This window comes from Panthera onca, chromosome B4 (genome assembly GCF_046562875.1).
Source record: "Panthera onca isolate mPanOnc1 chromosome B4, mPanOnc1 haplotype 2, whole genome shotgun sequence".
Taxonomy (NCBI): Eukaryota; Metazoa; Chordata; class Mammalia; order Carnivora; family Felidae; genus Panthera; species Panthera onca.
Genome location: NC_138345.1, coordinates 132,457,884 through 132,481,432, shown reverse-complemented (window position 1 = coordinate 132,481,432; position 23,549 = coordinate 132,457,884). Strand labels below are relative to the sequence as shown.

Here is a 23,549-nt window from a genome sequence, read left to right as displayed (position 1 = left end):
ACCACACAGGAGGTAGGCAGGTCTCATAAAAGTCCCTGTCCTTCCCTGACGGCTGAAACCCCATGCAGGCCAAGTACGCCCCTCCCCCTCTCCTTCCCCATCCCCCATCCTATTCCTAACTCAGGGTAGCGGAAAGAACACAGTTCAGGGAGTCAGGAGGCCTCTTGAGCAAGTTACCTCGTGTCTCCAAGTCTTGGTCTCTTTATCTCTGTTTTCCTGTGAATGGCCCGCCTCCCTCACAGAGAGATTATAAGGCTCAAGAGAAATCATGGAGAAGAAAAGCTCTGAAAACTATGAATCTGGGCAGATGTCGGGGCTTGTTGTTATAACATAACCTTCCGGCACTAGGCAAGGCGGACAGATGGACGGAGGGCTGGGTCCTCGCGTGGGTCGGCAGACACGCGGTGGGGGGTGATGGAGCTTGAGTTCTAAATCAGCACGAGCTGGAATCCCCTCCCCACTGAAATGCTGCCCGATACTCTCAAACTAAGCAGCTTCTTTTCACACATGTGTCCACCTTGATAGCCACCCCCCCCCCCACGAGGAACCTTGTCCCTAAAAAGCCAGACTCCCCAGAATGCTGCAATCTGAGTTCTTTTGGGCCTCAGAGGTGTCAGGACCACTCTCCAGCATCTTCAGGCCCAAATACTGGCCCATGAGCCTGGTGGGAGGAGGACCCACATCTGTCCAGTCGCTGAAGGACCCCTGTACCCAGCACAGCACCGGAAGGTGCGGGTGAGTCTTTTCTTAGTGCAGGAGTGGCTGGCGGGGAGCGGGGAGGGGGGACCAACTCACTGGGCACACGGTTGATGGCTTTGAGGGGCCTCAGGACACGCACGGTGCGGATGGCCGACAGGTTGATGTTCTGGAGGTCCAGAGAGTACTCAACCATCCTGCAGAGAAAGGGGGGAGAGTGAGGGATGGAGCAGGAGGGACACTCAGGGCCATGGACTATTCCACGGCCATCTAGCCACCCACGCACACCCACCCGTGCCCACAGCTGCCTGGCAGGGAGACATAAGGAAAGGGCTCAGAATCCTGGCTACGCCCCAGTCAGCTGTGTGGCCTGGACTGTCTCCTCCTAAGTGGAACCGGCTGTCTCTGCCTCCGACTGTCCTGGGGGTGCCGTGGATGCAGTGGAGGGCAGAGTGAATGGAAGAGCAGAGAACTTGGGTCCCCACTGAGGGCCCAGCCCTGTGCCAGGTGCCTCTTGCCCCTGCTTTCCCAGCAGCCTCCAATCTGAAACAAGGAAGGTCAGCAGAGGAGAACCAAGGAGCTGGGAGACCCCCGGCTGACCCCAGGTGGTGACCGGAAACCCTCACTGTGGGCAGAGGCCTAGAGCTTATATCTTGCTTTATATCTCCCCTGGCCCCCAGGCCCCCGGCAAGCCTGGGTCAGATGCCCAGATTTACAGATGAGGAGAGGAGCTGGAGAGAGGTGACGTCACAGGTCCCACGTCACCCAGCATCCGGGCAGAGGCTCAAGCCAGGCTCAGGCCACACCTGCCCCCCTCCCTCTCTGTTCTCCTGGCCTCTGAGCCCAACTGCGGGCTCACGCCAGGCCAGGTGTCACAGGCCACATCTCCTGGGATGTGACAGGCACGCTGTACTTCGCTTGCAGGGAAAGTTCACGCTCTCCTGGGCATGCTCCCCGCAAGGCACCCAGGCTCCAGCTTCAAGGCTCACTGCGTGCCCCACTCCAGACCTTGGCACCCATCGTCCCTTCTGCCTGGAACGCTACCTCTCACCTCTCTGGCCACCGAAACCTTACTCACGCTTCAGGGTTCCGGGCAGATGCCCCTGGAGTCCTGGAAGTTTTTCCACACCCGAGTCCACGATGAACCAAGCCAGTCTAGGCACTACAGATACAAGTGACTCACAAGACCTGGCCCCAACCCTCAGGAGTACCCACTCGCGCCAGGGAGAGACTCAAAGGCAGCAAGGATGACACCAGGGCCCTGGCCACTGCCTGAGTTCTCTCCTTCAGGACCTCATCAGACGGCCCCGCCCTCCCTCTCTACACTCGACCAGCCCTGAAGCTCCTTAGAGACAGTCGGCCTCCTCCAGGAAGTCTTCCCAGATCTCCACAGAAGGCAGATCTCCGAGGTCCCCTCTGTGGTCTCCTGGCTTCCACCGGGTCCTACCCGCTCAGTTGCTACCTGCCCCCACTTTTCTCCACTGAAAGACAGGCTCCTGGGGCCTACGGCCTCGGCCTGACCCCGGGTGTCCGGCTCACCAGACCCTTCCTCCCCGTCCCCCCTCCCCCCCCATCATCCACCCCGGGGCTCCAGCACTGCGGCCGGCTCCACCTGTCACTGCCGTCAGCAGGAAATGAAGGCTTTTCCTACACACCGTGCAAACCTGTCCAATTGTTGTGGAGCCGCCGCCCCCTCCCGCTGCTTGAAGAATAATTGAGTGAAAGCTTCTTTGCCTGAAATGCCTCCATCCATCCCCCAGCTTTCTGGGGCACAGGCTCTGGCTCCCGTGCTGGCTCTCTCTCACGCAGAGCCACACACACCCGCACACAACCGTCGGCACACACACACACACACACACTCACTCACTCCTCGGACACCCTGATCCACACACACTCCCGCCAGAGCCCAGTTTTGGAGAGAGGGGCGTGACAAAAAAGTGACAGAGAACTAGAACTGGAGATGACCTGGGGTCCCCAAGGAAGGGAGGAGGAGGGGGAGGAGGGGAGGAGGGGGAGGCGAAGAGGCAGAAGTGGGAGGAGGAGGGGGAGGAGGGGGGAGGAGGAGGAGGGGGAGGAGAGAGGGGTGCCAGGAGCGACAGCCTGGCAGAGAGGGAGCCGCAGGTTGAGGGTGGCCCAGGGGCAGCGGATGAGGAGAGAGGGTGATGTGAGAAGGAGGCCGAGGGAGCGGAGCTGCAAGAGGATTCCGTGCGTGGGTGAGCCAACTGTCATTTTCATATTTTGTAGAAAGAGCTCTCCAGGCAGCCAGGGAGACGCGTGTGACGGAGGCACCGTGGGGGCGGCACACACAGCACACAAACACGCGCTCACACTGGCACGGGCGCACACGCACCCTCACACCCCAGGCCTAGGAGAGCCTCCCACCCCCGCCGCCCAGCTCCAGCCAGCCCCCGCCCCCGCCCCGTGCCCCACCACCACCAGCCCTCTTCCTTCCGCCCTGGCTCCCTCCATCCTGCCAAGGGGGGCAGCACCAGGCCCTGGGGAGAGCGAGACCCCCCAGAGCTCAGTTGATGCTTTGCTGGGGTGTGCTGGGGTGGGGGATCCCAGCCTCTGCCAGATTGAGCCCCCTCGGGATCCTTTGTTTTGGGAGCCCCAGGGCACACCTGCTGAGCTCTGGCAGGTGACAGCCCAGGATTTGTCCCCATCCCCATGAAGTCTCGCAATAAAAATAAATACATGCCTCATAGAGGGGTGGCTAGACAAAGAAAACACATGGTTTTTGAGGGCCTATCGCTTGCCAGGCAGTTCTCGTTCCTCACCTGCGTTAACCCGTGCGAGCCCCCCGTTACTTGGATCCCACCGCACCCTGCCTCACCCTCCCCTGGACCAGGATTCCACACCTTGCCCCGCTGCCCTGGTTCCGTGTCCCCCCAGGCAGAACCTATGCTCCACAGACTGGAACTACTGGCTCTTAATTAAGTGAGGCAGGCCCACCGTGGCCTGCCCCCCACCCCCCACCCCCGACAGGGGACAGGGGACAGGCGACAGGCCAGGGCGAGGATGGGAAATATCTACAGATACAGATGAATAAACCCCATGGTGAGAAATCAGATTCGCCTCCCCTTTACGTTTCTCTAAAACAAGGAGGGGACTGGCCCCTGGGTTGCGAGCGAGGCACAGGATGTAACTGAGTGTTTCCAAGGCCCACGATTACCCAGAGTCAGAAGCTTTAGGGTCTGAGCACCTCTCCGATGCCAACCCACTCATGGGAAGCTGATGAGACTCACGCCCATCTCTGAGGTGGACTGAAGCAGCCACTGCCTGGCAGGCTCAGCCCCTTCCCTTCGCCCCTGACCCGACCTGACCCTCCAGGCCTTCAGCGTGGGAACACACCACACCTTCTGCAGCCTACTGCAAAAACTCCCCGGAGACCTCAACTTGCAGCCCTCAGGGTCTCCACTGAAAAGCTCCCATGAGAAATTTCTTAGAGAATTTAGTGTTAGGATCGTAGCTCTGAGCTTCCTGGCAGTCAAGTCGAAAGGGGAAAGGTGACGAGTTACTGAGTCCTTGGCAGCAGGAGAGATCTTGGTACGGTGAATCCTTCCGGGAAATCCAGTTGCCTAAACATTTCTCTGAGATTCTAACTCTCTCTTCTATGTATCTACTTGGGGGGTGTAATATTGCACCTGCATCCCCCGTCTGGGAAACAAGACAGGGTATAAATGCATTCAGTGATAAAGAACACATAGTAGGTGCACAGTGAAGAATCTAATAGTTCTCATTCTTCTTTGAGAGAAAGAGGATAGAAAGGGGGACACCGGACAAGGATGGGGAGAGACGCGCAGAGTTGCAAGGGTAGAACTGTGGGTTTAATTCTATGCCCTGGGAACTGTGCTGTCCTGACAGTAACACTGTGCCCCAACTCGGGACAGTCTGCTCACAGCTCCCTGACCCCTGCCCTAGTCCCATCACCATCCCTTTCTCCTGACAGCTTGAGCAGCCTCCTGACTGTTCTGTCTCCTGCTTCTTCCTCCCACACTCCTTCTTCAGTCAGCCAAAACTTCCTAAAACTCAAATCTAGCCGTGTCCCTCCCCAACTTAAACCCTCCATGGCTCCCCACTGCCATCAGAACAAAGTCTAAGCCCCTGACCATGGCCTACAAGGCCCTCCGGTCTGGCCTTCCCCTCCCCCAACCCCTGCTCCTCCTCTGCACATCTGCGGCCTATCAAGCTCCCCAAAAACACGCCATTCTTGCCCCCCTTTCCTTTGCTCGGTGCCCCTTCCCCTTGCTCTCAGCCTCCCTTCAAGACCGTCTCCTCCATGGAGCCTCTGCTGAGCCCTTCCCTGCACCAAAGGCTGAATTCACCCCGTCTGCTCTGGCTTACTCCACAGTCTGTTCACATCTCCTGTCTAACATGGGTTCCCCGGAAGCAGATCCTGAGCCAAGAACGCAGGAGGTGATCCCGGGGAGTGTGTCGAGGGAGTGGAAACTGAGAAAAGCCAATGAGGGGCTGTTGGTGAGCCGGCTACTGCTGTGGAGAATGGGGGCACAATCGGGACCCCCTGAGAGACTGTGGAGCAGGCCTCAGAACGGGACCAGAGACAGCAGGGAGGCGGGGGAAGGGCACTGCAGCATTCCCACAGACAGGTTGAATGCCGGCCACGCACCCCCCCTCAGACGCACCCCCGCACCAGCCCCACACAGCACCCAGTAGGCACTCAGGGATCTACTTAGCATGAGCACCACCTGTGACAGAAGAAGCTACCGCCTCCCACCCTGGATGACAGCTGTGGGAGACACCCCCCTCCAAAAAAGAAGGTGAAGAGGGGTCGCTCTATGGGTGAATAACCATTGGGCTGACTTCCTCCGGGCCCCCAAGTAAGACATCACTTACGAGAGTGAGAAATTAATTTCTAATTACACAGTTACTTTATCACGCAGCTTCGGTGCTAAAAGTCTAAAAAAAAAAAAAAAATCAACAAAAACCCCCACTACCTCCTGCCAGCTCCCAAGCGCCTAATTAGGTAAGTAATTTAGCTTTAAAGCGAACACTTTTGTCCTGACATCACCCCAGGAGGGGAGTAGCTGAACCCAGTTCCGGGGCTGTCCTTGAGGAGAGGGGCTCAGGGGTGGCCATGCCAGAGCGGGCTGGGAGAGCCGACATCCGCTCTGCAGGGCACATCCCTACTTATTCCTGCTGAGGCCCCCTCCCTCTCCCACTCCCAGATCCCCTGCCTCCCAAGAGAGGCCCAGAGCCCCGGGCCTGGTCAACCACTGCACAGGATCTCCCCCTCCCCCCCGCCCCGCCCCCAGCCACTGTGATCAGTTCGGGATGGGCATGTGACCCCAGGTGGGCGATGGGCGGCGGGCCAGCCCTTGAGCTGGGACTATAGGGAAGAGGGCTCTCCTTGGCTAAGCCACCGCCTGGAAACCCTAAGGCGCTAACGGCCGTCTTGCCTCCGTGGTGGCCTCAGAATTCTACAAAACACAAAAGGCGGCTGAGTCCAGAGCTGGAGAGAGGCAGGATCCTGACCATATGGTTCGAGCACTCTCTCTATCTGAATCCCAGATCTGCCCTCTGCTTTTTCCGGTTCTGTCAGCCAATACACTCCCTTTGGGGCTTGGGCCCCGTTTGCCCTGGGTTTCTGTCACTGGTAACTCAGCGTCCTGGCTGATTGACAAGGTTTTCCTCAGCATTCACATGTGTCGAGCACTTTACATACCTTCTCGTGGGGGGATTACGGCCCATTATGGCCCATCAGCTGAGGCTCCCAAAGAACCCAGCTCACACAGCCAGAGGGCAGGGGATCCGGAAGCCCTGCCCAGCCTGCCCAGCCTACCCTCCGGCTCACCAGGCATCAGGCCAGCCGCCTTCTGGCTCACGACACCCTCCTCAGCTGGTCAGGCGGCCGGTGAGCACAACACACATGGCAGGACATGGAATAGGGCCAGCATCCCTGTGGGCAGGCTTACCCAGTGGTTAAAGCGCGGAGCCTGGATCCCGTCCCCAGCTCTGCCGCTAGCATACCGTGCGACCCTGGGCAAGTCACTGAACCGACCTCCCAGGGCCGTGAGGAGCAGGAAATGGGTTCCTACGTGGATTCGGTGCTGAGAACAGGGCCTGGCCCACGTAGGAGTCAAAGAAGAGTCAGTCGCCATCATATCACAGCCTCCTGTGCTGCCTCAGCTCGCGCTTGCCCACGAATCGCATGTGCCTACTCAAACCGCACCCCCTGAATCCCACCGCCTGCCTGAGAAAGCCCGGGCAGCACGGGCCTCCGGAAGCTCCGGCAGGACCCCAGCGCCGTCCGCCATGTGGCCCGCATTCCAGGAACACCCGAACATCGCGTGTTCCCGGAGTGCAACATTGCTCTTGCCAGGCGTTTGCCAGTCTTCCTACCCGGTGCACCTTCCCGTGCCTTCCAGATCCCACCCCTGGGCAGAACTGGGCTCGCCCGCCTTGTGTCCCACCGTGCCTCGGTCAGGGCACCTCTGGCTCTGAGGTGTGCTCTGACGTGTCCCTGTTCCTGGGGGCAGGGGCTGGATCGGAGTTCCAGCTGCGTTCCCAGTGTCCAGCCCGGGGCCCGGCTTAGAGGCAGGCTCTCTATACCAGCTTGTCAAACGAATAACTTGAGGGACAAGATCAGAAAAAAAAAAAAAAAAAAAGGCTTGGAGCTGACAAGAAGCAACATAAAATGACTGAGACGTAACGTCTTTCCAGGAAATAACCCCTCCCAGAAGATGGTTTCTGTGTGCCGCTGATAAAAATAGGGTGTTTCCTCAATCTTCGCAAGGGACCCACGGGGGCTTTCTTAAAATGTAATTTAGGATGTAGCTAATGGGAAGGAAACTGAGATGCTGGAAATGGCAGCTCATCTGTCAGGAGGCAGCTCTGTGATGATTCAGGCTTGTACTAGTGGGTAACTCGACGGCCAGCCTACGCCACAACCCCACCACCTAGCACACAGTAGGTGTTCGGCGGAGGCAGGGAGGGAGGAGATACCGGAAAGAGGGAATTGAGGAGCGATAACATTAGCCCCTGACCTTGACCAGCACTTTCTGATTTATGGGTCACCGTCACCCATAAATCCTCACACACATCCTATGGAACCAGAAGGGCAGGGGTTATTAAGCCCATTTGACTGTTAAAGAAACCGATGCTCTGACACCAACTCGGGCCGAGTTCAGAACAAAGGCAAGATCTGGGGCCACAAAGTCAGAGGAAAGGCTGCAGAGACACCCCAGGAGGGTGGGATTCAGGGCAAGTCTGGGGACTGCAGCAGCAGGAGACCCCAGGTCTTCGGTTGACAAGGCTCCACTCAGGTGACAACACTCCAGTGACTTTATCTCTGGGTGGAGGTGTCAGATAAACACAGGATTCTCAGTTGATTTGAACTTCAGATAAACAATAACACATCACGTTTAAGTATAGGTCCCAAATACGCCTCATGACGTCTGCTTCGTGAAATTTAGCACAGCTACACCGGTCTGGGCACCGTGACAGGTGGACACGGCTGCTGGGAAGAGACACTGGGCTCTACCAGAGTTTGGGGGGTACATGTCCCTCTCAGAGGACTCACCCGGTGGCCCTCTGAGGGCTGGTGACGTCGTCCAGGCCCCCAGGGGCGGACCAACTGGAATATTCTGGCCTCTGAAAAGGTAAAGCCCCTCATGCGGTGAGTCAGCATGGGTTCTGGGGCCGGCCGTAGGTGAGCACATAGGTGAGCTACATAGCATGTAGCATCTGGCCCATGTAAGCTGTGTGACGTGGGACAGGCTGCTGATCTCTCTGAACCTCCACGCCCATATCTGCAACAGGGGGCTCACCACCACCACCACGCCCCTAACCACCATCATCAATTCCTCGGGACTGTGAGGATGTAAGAGAGCACAGCACCGTCAGTCAATATTCGTTCTGGAAAATTAGTGACCAGTGCCGATTTCTGCTCCTACCCTTCTCCCTTCTCTGCTCTCCTCTGCTCTTACGGTAACAGGCCCCGCATTTTGCACATCTAACCTCTCCAACCTCAGGCCACACGCCACGCCACGGAAGACCCGGCACTCGCATTCACGCCAGGGGTACGCCCAGACCTAGGTCTGGCCAATCAGAGCACTGGCCAATCGGGCCACAGTGATTGGTTCAGGGATGAGCACATGACCCACGCCAGCCAATCCAAGCCAAGGAAGCTACGTTCCGCACTCGTTGGGGAGTGGCTGTGAAAGGGCAGGGGTCTTTCCAGTGACTCCCAAGAGAGTAGGCTGTGAGCCGTGGGCTGACCTCTGCCACCCGCAACCCGGGAGGAAGACTGCCGGGATATATGTCGGCACAGAATAACGAGCAGAGCTGTAGGATGGGAGGACACACTGTCTAGTGACATCTTCCAGGATTCTGGATCAAATGGGCCCTGAAGCCAGAGACCCCTGGGCTTTGAGTAAAGGAAATGATAAACTCCCTTAAACCAGGATCGGCAGGTTCCTGCCCCATATAACTGACAGAACCCTTCCTGATTCATGACTGACTGGCGTCTGGCTTGTCAGCCTGTAGCCAGAGAATCTCTCTACCCCTCACCCCTCATAGCATGTAGCATCCTGTTTCCATGGAAACGAACCTGCGTGGTTATCATGGCTCTCATCCACTCTACTCCACAAGCAAATAAGAAAACCATCCACCCCGAGGTTCCCACTGGAATCTTCTCAGATCCACGCCCACCCGACGCCAGTTCAGCTTCACAAAAGTGGCCCCGGATACCCTCGCCCCCAGCTCCACGGTGCCTGGGCATGACAGATTCCAAACAAACATGTCATGGAGACTCCCCCTCCACGCTGGCCCAGAGCCAAGCTCTGGGGACTCCGCGATGATGAGTCAGCCTCAGCCTTGCCCTCAGAGCACCCAGTGCTGGGAGCAGACAGACCTGTAGAGCCCAGGATAAATCAGGATGTAAAGATGTGCCCTGGCCCTGCCGACACATGGAGTGCTTCCCTGACTCACAGATGATGCGCACAGAGTCATGGAGGAGGGAGGCCAGCTCCAAAGGCTTCTGGAAACAGCCACGATGATGACATTCTGACACCCATAACCACAGCCCGATCTGCTAGTGGGGACAGGCCTCTGCACAGCTTGCATGGGTTGGTATTTGACTTTAGAGCCAAGAGCAAACAAAGAAACTCGGGCCCTAGTGGAGGAATGTGGTATGCTCTGAAAGTTGCCCACATAATGTGCTTTCTCTCTTCTTCCAATCCTGCCCGGCCCCAGGGAACAATTCTTGGTTGCCTGAGCCAAATTCGTCGATGTTTTCTATTTTCCTAGCTTCCCCCGCAGCGAAGGATGGCCACGAGACCCAGTTCTGATCAAGTATTCCGGCACGGGGGAAAGATCTAGGGAAGAAAATGTTATCTTCCTGATCCAAGTGGACAGGCGTGGCCGACATAGCCTTGTCTCCCTTCATCCTTCCCTCCTTCAGCGCAGACACGAGGTTCACAGCCTCAGCAGCTGCCTTGCGCCCATGAAAGAAAGGCCCGGAAAATCACGGACGTCAGCCCCCACGTCACAGAGCCGCCATCAGCACCCACCGACCTCAGAACTTCGTGTCACGTTGGAAAAAACACCCCAGGACTTGCTCAAGCCACGGCTGGTCGACTTTTCTGCTACGTGCAGTCAAATGCATCCCGGCAAGCCACGCGGAACCAGGACTCAATCTCAACCCGTGGAGCCAAGCTCCCTGGGTTCACCTCCTGGCTCTTCCCCTTACCAGCTTGCGACCTTGAGGAGGTCACTCCCTGTTACCGTGCCTCATCTGCAAAATGGAACTGACCACAGTCTGCCGCTCAGAGAGCTAGTGTAAAGAGTAAGCCAGATCATGCACAGCTTGGGCCCCCAGTGAGTACTCAGCAAACAGCAGATGCTTTTATTTTTTCTCACACCCCTGGATGAAGTCTAGAAGGATTCCATTCCCTTTGCTTTCTACAGAACCACCGACAGGCACTTTGGACAAAAGGAACTCTCAGCGAGCAACTGCAGAGGGGACGCGCCTGCCTGCTCTTTTTAGAAAGCTCTAGTCCGGGGTTGAGGAACAATTCTTATTGACGTTTTGTTTCCCAAGAGCCCGTAAAAGTCAGGGTGGGGAAGCTGTTCCCCGTGCTGCGCTCACTCACTCAAGAGAAGAGGCTCCCAGGCTATGATAGACTCCGAGCCAGCCTCTCCTCACTCCCTGGCTGAGGTGCTGAATGACTGACATTATTGCTATTTGTGTTGGTATTTTTACTGATGACAGAAATTCTGAGGGGGAGTCCTCATGGTCCTGTTCATGAAGTATGTCTACTTGTCATGAGAATTATTTCAGATCCTGGCCCTCTCGTGCTTCTTCCCCTTCCTATGGCTCCCAGAACTGGGAACCATCCTCTCCACCTGGAGGGCGTCCAATCAAGGGCATCTTGAGGGTCACATAACGAGAGCACCTGCCTCAGGGCCACCTGGGCATTTAGCTAAAATGCAAATTCCTAGGCCCCCCATATTCCTGGGTCTGGATCCCCAGGGTGAGGCCCAGGAATCTGAATTTTTTAAATGTTTATATATTTTAGAGAGAGAAAGACAGAGCATGAGCGGGGGAGGGGCAGAGAGAGAGGGAGGCACAGAATCCGAAGCGGGCTCCAGGCTCTGAGCTGTCAGCACAGAACCCGACACGGGGCTCAAACTCATGGACCGCGAGATCATGACCGGAGCTGAAGCTGGAGGCTTAAGCGACTGAGCCACCCAGGCATCCCGCAGGAATCTGCATTTTACCATGTACTCCCAGAGATCCTGTTGCCCCTTGAATTTTGAGGAACACCGAGAAGGGGCGCGAGGCTGTGCACATGTCTGAGGAGTGGGGAGGTCGCCCCTTCCTGGTGCGTTCCTCCTCATCCCTTAGCGGCTCCGTTTTCCACACCGAGGCTCTCTCTGGGAGAGAGGCCGTCATAGTTAGAAGCTTTCAAGGGCTTTCAGGCTCCAGGCGGCTCCTGTTCCCTGCACTCATGCAAGGCGGGGCCCACATCAGCCACCCAGCCATGCCCTTGGCAAGGGTCTGGCTCAGCCTCAGAGAGGTCGCTGTGGCCCAGTCCTCTGGCCCTGCTTCACCTAAGAGAATCATCATCAGAATTCTCAGGGAAGCCTTTAACAGAAGTGCTCAGGCCCTTCCCCGCAGCTGGCAGTGGCCATTCATGTCAGGGGAGGAGGTAAAATTACCAGCATAAGACACCAAGGGAGATAGACAATCTCTCAAGTTCAACAAAACGCCATTGAATATTTCATGACCTCCTAATGGACAGAAGCAGAAGAGCGTAGTTTAAATAAGACAGTGAGGAGGGTTAAACTTTATCCAATGATTACTGGAGGTTTCTCACACTGAAAGAGTCTCCAGCGAGGTGCCACAGGACCCGCTGCCCAGGGCTGACCTAGCACAGGAAGTAAATATAAGGAGCAACCGAATCAGGACTCCAAGAGATCATTGCAAGATAAAAGTAATAGCAATAAATGCAAAGTTTGGTACTTGGGTTAAAAAAAGGTCAACTGTGGGGTGCCCGGGTGGTTCAGTTGGTTGAGCGTCCGACTCTTGACTTCGGCTCAGGTCATGATCTCGCAGTGGGGGTAACGAGCCCTGCATCCGGCTCTGCACCAATGGTGCAGAGCCTGCTTGGGGTTCTCTCTCTTTCTCTGTGCCCCTCCCCTGCTCTTGTGCACGCGCACGCGTGCTCTCTCTCTCAAAATAAATAAATAAACAAACTTAAAAAACAAAAACAAAAACCTGTTTTTAGTTCCCGGGTGAGAGAGACCTGGCTCGGAAAGTGAACACAACCAGGGGGTGGCAGGGAGCACAGCCGCTCAACGGGTCACCACGTGGCACTGAGACAAGGGCAGCCCATTCTCTCCACCCCATGAGTCATCACTGGGAGGTTGGGGACCTGCTCCCCCACCCCCACCCCCAGGCACCACAACAGCCTGATGTCATGCCAGCAGGTGAAGCTGCCTCATCTGTTCTTTGACAAATGGTGGCAGGTGTTGGGCACATTTCACATGAAGGAAAGTGAGACTCGAGGGGGAAAGGAGCTGCCTTCCAAATTCTGCAGGACTGTCATGTCTGTCATGACAGAGATGCCCCTGCCCGCAGGCTCTGGGACCCCTGTGCGATCGGGCCCCTGCCCCCCTCTCTGCCCTCATCTTCCAGCACCCACCTCCCCCCCAGGAGCCCTAGGCTCCAACATCCCCCCTCACGCCCCTTCTCCAACAGCCCGAGGCCCTCTGCATGCTGTTCCCTCTACCCAAGATACCCTTCCCCCGTCCTCTGCCTGTTCAGCTCTTACTCACTGCCCAGGCCTCTCTTCTTCAGGAAGGCATACGCTAACCCCTACGTAAATCAGGTCCCTGGTCCATGACCCCATGGTTCTCTACACTTCTTTGCAGCAGCATCGATCCCAATTTAGGATTTATATTGCATTCTTGGGTTTATATCTGTTTTCTAAACCATGAGATCACAATGGCATATCTCGTTCATCTCGTGGCCCCCACTGCCCAGCACAAGGCCTGGCATATAGTAGTTGCTCAATAAATGCTAATTTCTGTAAAGGAATAAGTGAATGAATGTTCTCATCAGATGGGAGCTACAGGAAGACAAACTGAGTTCAGTGAAAGAAAGAATTTTCTAGCACATCAGGCGTGCTAGATCGCTATTTGGGATCGGCTGCCATGTAAGTTCCCCACGGCGGCAGCATGCAAGCAGAGGCTGATTGGATATGGAGATGAAGGCTCTGACCTCTAAGGAACCTTCCAGCGTGGAGATTCTGTCTCCTCCACAGCTTGAAAAAGGAGGCAGTAATTTGGGGAAGGGGAGGAGCAGGAAGGAAGAAAACGTCTTTGGGATGTCAGGCTTGTTACTTGGGAAACAGAACATTTATAGCCCCAGGCTGGGCTGGGGCTGGGGCTGGGGGGCTGGGCTCTGGAGCCTCAGGTCGTGGCTTCCCATCCTGCCCTCTGCACCCACACCATCCCTAGGCACAAAGGACAAGGAGGACCTCGAGAATAAGACAGGTCTGAGTCACCTGAATGTGTTCATGACCCTAGCAAAGAAGTCTCCCATTGAACCTGCCCCCGAGCCAGGACCCGCTACATAATTTGTGGGTCCCAGTGCTAAATGTAAATGCAGGGCCTCATTCGGAACTTGTTGAGAATTTCAAAACGGTGAGAACAGAGCATGAAACCAGGCACGGGGCCCTATGGGACTGCACATGCGCACCACTCTCCCTTGCCCCCAGGAGGGGGCTGGCCTGTGAACCTCACCCAAGGACCACGAGAAGATACCAAACAGACCTTGGCAGCTCCTCACTGTGCTCGACCTTCGTTGTCTTAATTTATAAATATGAGCAGACGGGGGAAGCGGTAGGCAACAGAGACTCTTCGAGTCAAAAGGGCAGGGTGGGGGTGCTCATAGGAGGCAGTGAACGGAACCAGCAAAACAAAGGACTTCCCCGAAACACGAGTCAAGAAAAACTGTCCTCGGGGCGCCTGGGTGGCTCCATCGGTTAAGCGTCCGACTTCGGCTCAGGTCATGATCTCACGGTTCGTGAGTTCGAGCCCCGCATCGGGCTCTGTGCTGACCGCTCGGAGCCTGGAGCCTGCTTCGGATTCTGTGTCTCCCCCTCTCTCTGCCCCTCTCCCGCTCACGCTCTGTCTCTCAAAAATAAATAAACATTGAAAAACAAAATTTTTTAAAGGAAAGAAAAATTGTCCTAAAACTTGGAAATAAGGCAGCGGGAGGGCAATATTTCTCACAATGTCATTTTGGAGCGTTACTTAACAGACCCATCTAAGGATTATTTCATGATCCAGGGGAAGATACCTTTGTTTGAGTCACTATTTACTGTTAACTAAAGGTCTTGCTGTTGTGAAATTACATGTTAACCTGCAGATTTTCGTAAGTGATTTCTGTGCATTAGAAAGGATAACCCCCAAAGTTATGGCTTTATGACCCTGTAGCCTGTTAACCAGCTTTGCTTCCGACCTAATTCTCTTATCCCCACATTCTCTCTCCAATGCCTATTTTCCTAATTCTGCCGATTACCATCCTACTGGTTCCTCATTAATGAGGTGAGTAAATCGCGTGCCTTTTAAGATTTGTGTGCGAGTCATTTTTTGTTTAACTCTTTGGAAATTACACTTTGACTTCACGATCAGGAAAGGACTGTTAAGAAGCCTAATTAATATCCATAAGGAGAGTCGAGTAACTATGGCATCCATAAAACAAGAACAGGTCTAAGCTGCTCTGAAAAATGAGAAATCCAAAATGAGAAACGATCTTGGGAATTAACAAGATGCAGAGGAAAGGAACAATTCCAGACGGGGCAGTAACTGGAGGAAAGGACACCGTTAGTGATTCAGAAGACAAGTCAAGGAATTCTCTTCTAGTACAGAGGAAATCTTCGAGACAAAGGGGAGAGAATGCAGAGAAGATAGAGTGGGGAAATATCCAGTTAATGGGAAATCCAGGAGGCTGCAGAGAAGAATGGGCAATAACCGAAGAAACAATAAAAGAAATTTTTTTCTTTTTTTTTTTAAATTTTTTTTTACTGTTTATTTATTTTTGAGACAGAGAGAGACAGAACATTAACGGGGGAGGGTCAGAGAGAGAGGGAGACACAGAATCAAAGCAGGCTCCAGGCTCTGAGCCATCAGCACAGAGCCCGACACGGGGCTCGAACTCACAGACTGCGAGATCATGACTGGAGCCGAAATCGGACGCTCAACCGACTGAGCCACCCAGGAGCCCCTTTTCTTTTTTTTTTTTTTTTTTTTTTTTAATTTTTTTAATGTGTATTTATTTTTGAGACAGAGAGAGAGAAAGAGACAGAGTGCAGGGGAGGGGCAGAGAGAGAAAGAGACACAGAATCCCAAGCAGGCTCCAGGCTCCGAGCTGTCAGCACAGAGCCCGATGCGGGGCTGGAACTCATGAACCGTGAGATCATGACCTGAGCCGAAGTCAGACCCTCAACCCACTGACCACTCAGGCACCCCTAAAAGAAATTTTTTTCTAACTGGAAGGAAAATACCAGTTCTAGAAGGCCCTGCAGGGAACAATCCTATACCTAGACTTGCCCTAGTGGACCGTCCGAATTCTGAAGGTAAGGAGAATAGCCTATAAGCTTCCGGCAGGGGAAAGCCGGGAAAAAGAAACAGACTTGAACTAGACTCACCTGCAATACTAGCTTGTGGATTTGAGTGGACCACATGCAGGGCTCTGGGGAGAGAAATTAGGACTCCAGAACAGACAAAAACTGTCCTTCACACAGGAAGATCAAAGGAACCTGTTTGGACAGGCAAGACTGAAAAATGACGCTGTCCAAACACCTTGTCTTTCAGAAAAAAACCTCCTTAAGCATTTTGGCCCTCCAGCCAGACCAAAATGAGGAGAATGAAGTTCTTGACAGAGGGGTGGCATGGTCCACGAGAATCCATATGAACCCCACAGAGCTTCCAGCAAGGCCTAAATAAGTGACAGGGTGGCTGTGACATTTGAATTCTGTTCTCAGGGAAGGGTGTTTAGACGATGCGTAACATTTTTTAAAACACTAGTGGGCAAATCATTTTATCTCAGAGCATCCCTGTGGCACCTAGCATATTCTTGGTGGCACTGACTTCCCATCTCGGCCACGGGCCTGCCCTCCCTCCCTGCCCCTTCTCAATGGCATCTCACACAGCCGCACGCAGGCATGCATGCTGACACACACACATACACGAATACACGCACCGTCACCTACACTGACACGCACGCACAGGCCTCCAGCCTTCTCTCCTCCTCCTGTCTCTCCCGCTTCTCAGTTGTGCTCTATGACCCATTACTGGGCACGGTTAACACCTGTTTGTCCTTCAGCTCTTGTGTGTCGGCTCCTCAGGAAAGTCCTGAAGCCCCCAAGCCCCCAACACGGCTCAGAGGTGCTCTCGGAAAACCCCAACGCTCTTCCCAGGGGCCTTATCCCGGTGCGTGTGACAAGTGCACGGCTGTTGGATGCCTCTCCCCAGACAGTCATTGGGAAGGACAAGGCCTATTCTGTGTTTGCTGTCCTTCATACCCCATACCTAGGATGGTGCTGGCACTTAGTAGGAGCTCATCCAACCCCTGGCCGCTGGGTGAATGCACGAATAGCCACCAGCCCGGTGTGACCCAAGAAAGCAGGAGCAAGGCCCAAAGCGGAGTCCAAGATGCTCCAAGTGGGCTAAGTTGTAACCTGGCTTCTCTCTGACCACGGCCTGTGTCCTGACAGAAGCAACCATGGTTTGGAGTCACATATTTCCCGAGTCTGTGCTCTGTCTCTGAGTTGCCGAGCGATCTCGGGTAAGAAAAATAATAGCTAACACCGATCGGGCGCTCATTTTGCGGTCGCTGTAATTATTGTCTCTCCTTCACAGATGAGGAAACTGAGGCTTAGAGAGGTTAAGTAGCCTTCCCAAGGTCATACAGTTAGCGTTAAAACAGACCCAGTACCAGCTGACGATGCCGAGGACATACAACTTACCAGAGAGGGGAGGAAGGAGTGTCTGTCTGTCCAGGCCATTCGGCAAAGGGCCATCATTCCTCCCACCCCAGGGGTCCGGGAAGGCCCTACGCGATGCGGCATCATTACTGTCACCAAGAAGCCCCACAGAATATTTCAGTTATGTCTGGTGTGCACCGGAGGCGAAGAGCTGTCGGAGGTACGCTACCTACCCTGCCATGACAATGAAGAAATCCAGTCGGTTCCATGTGTCCCCAAGGTAGCACTTCTTGCCAAAAATGCCCAGGGCCACCATTTTCAGCACCATCTCCATGGCAAAGAACACGAAGATGAAGTCATCAAAGACCTGCAGGGGCAGGAGGAAGGCAAGAAGCAAGGGACAGGATGAGGCTGTGGAGCAGGACCACAGGGTTGGAGCCACAGTATGAGGCGGGGACCCAGGCACGGACACGAGAGGCTTGGAAGCGACCTGCACCCGTCTCCTCTTGGGCAGGAAGAGAACCTCAGAGGTCCTGGCCCAATGGGGTCATTTCACACATGAGGCCGCAAAGGCCCAGAGAGGGGAATAAACTTGCCCAAGGTCACACAGCCCACTCTTTTTTCCCTAAAGTCAGGCACACTGACAAGGGACCCAGAGGAGGGCAGGGCAAAGGGCTCCCCCTAATAATAACTGCCAACCACCGGGCCAGACAGCTGACTTTCATTCTCGCTTCTAATTCTCACAGCAACCCCACAGAGAGCCCCATTTTACAGATGAGGAAACCGACTCAGGGAGGTTCAGCGACTTGCCCCAGGTCACGCGGAAGGTAAGTGGCGGAACCAGAACTGACATTCAGATCTATCTGACTCCAAAGCCCACGGGGAAGGAGGTTTCTCAAAACAGACTTGACACCTTCCTCCAGGAAGGTTTCAGCGCTCCTTCCTCTGTTCAGAAAGGAGCCCCCAAATGTATCCCTCAGCGTGGGCTCAGGTGAGTATATATTTCCTGAGGACACGGTCTGGGTAGAATTCCTCTTTCCAGGATCAACGAGGGCTGTAGTCAATTCACTTCAACAAATGAGCCCACTCACTGTGCGCTGGGACATAGGCTGGGAGTCACTAAGGGGTCCTTAGTGAACTCACCACCTGGTTGGGAAGTTAGCCTGAGGCTCATCCCTTGTAACCCCTTGTAACCCCACCCAGGGGCCTGAGGCTGCACGAGGAGCTTGTCACCCACTCAGACCCAAGATCCACCTCAGAGATTCTGATGCTGCAGATTTGGGATGGGCCAGGTCTGGATTCTTAACAAGTGCCCCAAGGCATGCTGAGACCCTGGACTTCTCTGGAACTGCTGAGTCCTGTGGAAACACAGGAGGAATTCCTCCCAGGAGGAATCTGGCTTTCCCAGGGAGAGGCCATGGGATGATGATTACAAATGATGACAGATGGTCAGACCCATCTGTAAAATGGGTATAACCCTAACACCCTGCACTACAGGTAGACAAGTTCCGAATAGAGTCATGGCAGGTACCAAAGATAAGGCCCCCACCTGGGACCTCGGAGATGAAAACAGGGGAGCCACTGGAGGCCGGCTCCTGATGGCCACTGACAGAGAGTTATGGAACTTGGCCTTTATCCCAAGAGCACTGGGGAGCAATGTGTCAGGGTCACTTGTGCTCTACTGGCATGGGACAGTATGGTCAGTCTGGGGTGGGGAAGAGCAGGAGAAGGCTTGGGGAGGCACCTAGATGGGGGAAGATGGGAGCCTAGACTAGGGCAGAGGCTCCAAAATGTAGAGTAGGGGACAGAGGGGACGGAGGGGAAAGAGGATCAAGGGGCATGGGTAAGACCAGTTGGGAGTGATGAAGAAAACAGCCAGTTAAGCGAGGGCAGGCCACTGAGCATGACAGACAGGGTGGGGTATGGCGGGTGGGCGGGGCATGGCAGGGAAGGGGCGGGGTGCGTGGGCGGGGCATGGCTGGCGGGGGCGGGGCCGCGTGGGGGGGGGCGGGGCAGAGCAAGCCAGGCAGGGCTGGCCGGCCTCACCTGCAGGATCTTGCAGCGGTCCGACAGGCAGTCCATGTCGTCGCAGGGCTGGTACATGCCAAGTGTCACGCAGTTCAGCAGGATCACCAGCATGCTGACACATTCAAACCATGTACACCGAGTCAAGGAAAAAACGGTCGGCAAGACTGTAGCCACGGGAAGGCTGAATGCACCCTGGAACTTAATACCCCCACCCACCACAAACGCTGGCATACACCCCATTCCCCCTCCAGATGCCTCCTCTGAGTGGGTCAATGCCCACTTTTTTAAACACCTCGGAGACCAAAGACCAGTCTGCATACCTCACAACAGACACGGCTGCTGGTGCCAGACCCATCAAAGAACTCAACCCCTACCAACCCTACTGCTTGAGAGACCCCTCCCCGACTTCCTTGCCCCAGCCTGAGCGTCCCCCTCAGGACCAGGAAAGGAGAAGTCCACAAGGGCCCAGCTGGCAGGCCATCTCTGGATTATCCCTGCCTCTCCACCTCTAACCACCTCTCTCTGACTGTCATTGCCTCCCTCCTGTGACCACCTCTCCCCTCCCCTGACCTATGGTTCCTCCACGTCTACCACTAGCCCTGGAACTGGAGGGGCCAAAGGGCCTGTCCAGTGTGGCTGAGATGGGCCGGACACCCCTGTCCTCTCCTCTTCCAGGGGCGGGGTTAGAACTCATCACCAGTTTCTGGAATATCGAGCGTTGGTCCTCCCCAGCCTCTGCACCGAGGAGGGTGGAGCTCAGCCTTCACGGGCAGGCCGGGGGCAGAAACTCTGCAGCCACCAGCTTTGGGCAGGGCCCCCAAAGTCGTTTTGTGGGCATGCTTGCTGTCTTCATTCACAGCTGGAACCTCCATTCCAAGGGGACAGGGGTCTTGCATTCATACCTCTAACAGTGACGGGCATCTAGGTGGAGCTCCGTTGCACGAATAAGTTAAATCTCTGTGGGCCCTGCCAGCTCTGACATCCAGCGATTCTGGAGCGTCTCCGAACGAAAACCCTGGCCCCTTGCTCTAAGCTGGATGTAGCCACACTGGCCAGACCCCACCCAGCGGGGGCGAACACCTCTTGCCTGATGAGAGACGACCTGGTTTCCCTGGCAACGGCCTCCCTCTCATCCCCGGGTCTCGCTCACCCTGGGATGCCGCCTGCCTTCCCACCTCCCCTTCAGACCCTCCTCGCCCAGCCCTGCTCCTTCCTCCCCCACCCCCCACCCCGCTGCCACTCTCCCGCCACAGCCTGTAATTAATTGCAGTCACTGCTAGGGCCCCCTTCTAGCCTGAGCCCTGCTCTAGCAGCAGCTTCATCATTAATTAACTTTTTTGAAGTTCAAGCGTTCTAATTACCAGTGAACATCCCTCATCCCCCTGGTTTTTTTCTTCCCCTTTCCTGCCATGCTTTCTCTCCTTCCAGCTGCCTCCTCTGCTCCCTCTGCCCTCCCTGCCAGCTTCCAGTTCAAAGTGCACTTAGCAGGTATCTCCCGGAAGCCTGGAGCCCACCCCCCCCCTCTTCCTCATCAGGGCCCTGAGCGACGGAGGTCAGCAGGCCCATTTTCCAGAGGAGGAAAATGAGGCTCGGAGAAACTAGGGGCCTTGCCTCTGGGAAGTACCAGAGCTGAGACTCACACCAGGCCTGCTGGACTCCAAAGCCACTGATCTCCTCTGGGACTCCGGGCCTGTCCCGGCCTGGGACTTCTCCTCCCTCCCCTGAGGCCTCAGACCACGCCCACTGTCTCTCGCCTGGGCCCTGACTCAGCCTCCCCGGTAGCCTCCAGCTGTGGCCTCTGCCCCTCCAATCTGCCCCACGCAAATCACCAGGCCAGCGCGGTGTGCCCAGCGCCATCAGAGCGCTTTGAGCGTCACCTCGTTTAATTCTCTGAGCGCTATCGCCAGGCCCGCCGACAAGACAAGGAAGCACAGCCGCGGAGGGGAACGAGATTTGCCCAAGGTCACCAGCTGGAAGGAGAGCTGAGAGACAAAACCCGAGAGTGCTTTGCTTTGCCTCCAAGCCATTTTGCCACTGCCGGGTTAATCTGCCTGAAACACAGCTCTGATTACGCCTTTCCCTATTCAAAACCCTCCGTGGCTCCGTCATCGTCCTCAGCCTGACATCCAAGGCTGCCTACACTGTGAACTCAGTGAATTCTCCCTTTCTCTCCGATTGGCCTCGGCATGCGCTGAACTTCTTGCTGTCCCCAGGCATACCCTTTGCATCCACCTCCTACTGTCTCTACCAGGTCAAACTCCTACTCATCCTTCACAGCCCTGTCCATTTGTCCCTTCTTCTCGAAACTTCCCTTGAAGCACCCTTCCCCATTCACAAGGTGGTGGCTCAGTCTCCTCTCCGGAAGTGCTCCCTGTCCCCCTGGTCTAGCTTGTACCACGGTAACGAACTTGGCAGTAACCATGACTACCGTGTGCCAAGTCCCTAGGGACATGGCCCTGACTCTCAACACAGCTCACCAGGGTGGGGGGCAGATGGGGAAACAGGCCAGTAAGCAGCCCGAGTGACCTGACTCAGTGGTGCCCAGAGCCCCTGTGTGGGGGTGCTTCTGCTGTTACCCACTGTGCTGAGTCCCTCGGTGAGGCAGATGGAGTGGCTTTCACCTCTAGATGGCTCAGCTTCAGACATTCAGAGGTGGACAGTCTCAGCCCTGCCCCCGAGGCACTCGGGGAAATCCCAGATGGCAGAGTCTGGGTTCTTTCCAGGAGCCTGGGAGGCTTAGAAGTCAGGCCAGAGCTGGCACTGGTGCCCACGGTTGTGACATGCTCCCCACTGGCTCAGGGATCAAAGGCACCAGCCCTCCTTGAAGCGGAACCAGACCGTGCAGCGTGGGGAAGGAGATTGTCAGAGGGAGTCAAGGTCTCCAGGCTACCTGGCCCAATGCCTGATGTTTCCACCATTGGCCACAAGCAGTGGGGAGCTCTGAGAGCGCATGACTCTGGGGTTCTGGGACAGTTCGAGGGAGGACAGAGGCCCCAAGAGGGTGGTGAGGATTTCTAGGTACTAAGGCAGGCCAGGACTTGAGTGCTGGCTCCACAAGGGCAGGGAGTCTTCGATGGCTCCCACTGCCTCGCACAGCAAACTCAAAGCCGCCTGCCTGGCACCTGAGATCGTGCAGTGGGGACCCTGTCACCTTGTCTGCTTCATTGCCCAGACCCTCACTCCTGTCAGGGTAACCTCTGTCACAGAACAACTCCATCGAGGCCCTCAAAAAGCAACTAATCCAATCCCCCATCGTACAGACAGGAAACAGAGAGACAAAGAGCCATCCTAGCAACCCAGCGAGCAGGAGCAGAAGGGACCCTCAGACAACAGACTCCCCACCCATGGGGGTCCCTGAGCCATGGCTGGATTTCAAACAAACGTCAAAACCCCGTGTTTCCCCAAATGTCCAGGCTCTGCCCGTGTGGCACCTGCTCAGCACAGATCCCGGATGGGCAGCCAAGGGCACCTTTGAGGACCAGGGACGGGGGAACAGACCAGCGGCGACCCAACTGAGTTTCCCTGGCAGACGAAACCTTCCCAGACACCCACCCAGCTGGGGGAGAAGAAAACACAGGGTCCTTGGGGGCTGTAGAACCACCCCACCACCACCCCAGCCCCAGCGCGAGACTCAGCCCCACCTCCAGCCAGCCCCCACTTTGTGGCCTGGCTCCCATCCTGTTCCCCCTGCTCTGCTGACCGTGCCTCCCAGGGTCCTCGGAGCCCCGGGCCTAACAGCCCAGCAGTGAAGTGATGAGCATATACCGAGCATCCGCTGTGTGCCAGGCCCCGGGTTAGCAGCAGTGATGATGGTAAAAACGGCAAACGTTTCCCAAGTGCTCTGGAGTGTTTGTTTGCCAAGGAGCTTTCCAATCAAACAGCACATACTATCTCATTTAAACCCTACAGCAAGCACACGAGGCAGGGAGCCCAGATGCCGCGGAATGCAGAGCCTGTGTAGCTGTGGACCTGGGACCAGAGCTTGTCATGCGCTGTGCAGCAGGGAAAGCCCGCTTTGCCCGCCTCTCCGGTAACAGGTCCCAGGGGCTGCCATTCTTTGGCTTTGCGGGGAGAAAAGCCACCTCACCAGCAGAGGACTGAAATCCCCGGCTGATGTTCTGTGCTATTTAGTATCCATCCCCTCGGGTAGAGAACAAGAGAACTATCAGAGCCCTTCGGACCCGTGTTGGCCTCCCAAGTGCTGAATCTTCACTAACAACCTTTCAAGAAGAATCAAAGCCTGGGTGGCTCATTCGGTTGGGGGTCCGACTTCAGCTCAGGTCGTGATCTCACACGCTTCGTGGGTTCGAGCCCCGCGTCGGGCTCTGTGCTGACAGCTCAGAGCCTGGAACTGCTTCGGATTCTGCC

General features: G+C 55.7%; 1 protein-coding gene across 2 annotated transcripts in view; it reads right to left on the bottom strand.

Moving 5' to 3' along the window:
- Nucleotides 1-23,549, bottom strand: part of CACNA1I (calcium voltage-gated channel subunit alpha1 I) — a 116,354-nt gene that overhangs the window by 65,827 nt on the left and 26,978 nt on the right. Inside the window, exons 3-5 of one of the 2 annotated variants that reach the window (XM_060656288.3) lie at nucleotides 19,200-19,311; nucleotides 17,387-17,520; nucleotides 796-893 (exon numbers count right to left, since the gene is read on the bottom strand). In XM_060656288.3, the coding sequence (XP_060512271.3) occupies nucleotides 796-893; nucleotides 17,387-17,520; nucleotides 19,200-19,311 (344 nt within the window). Of the gene's footprint in view, nucleotides 1-795; nucleotides 894-17,386; nucleotides 17,521-19,199; nucleotides 19,312-23,549 lie in introns of those variants that run through there. The other variant, XM_060656283.3, reaches the window with a different exon arrangement.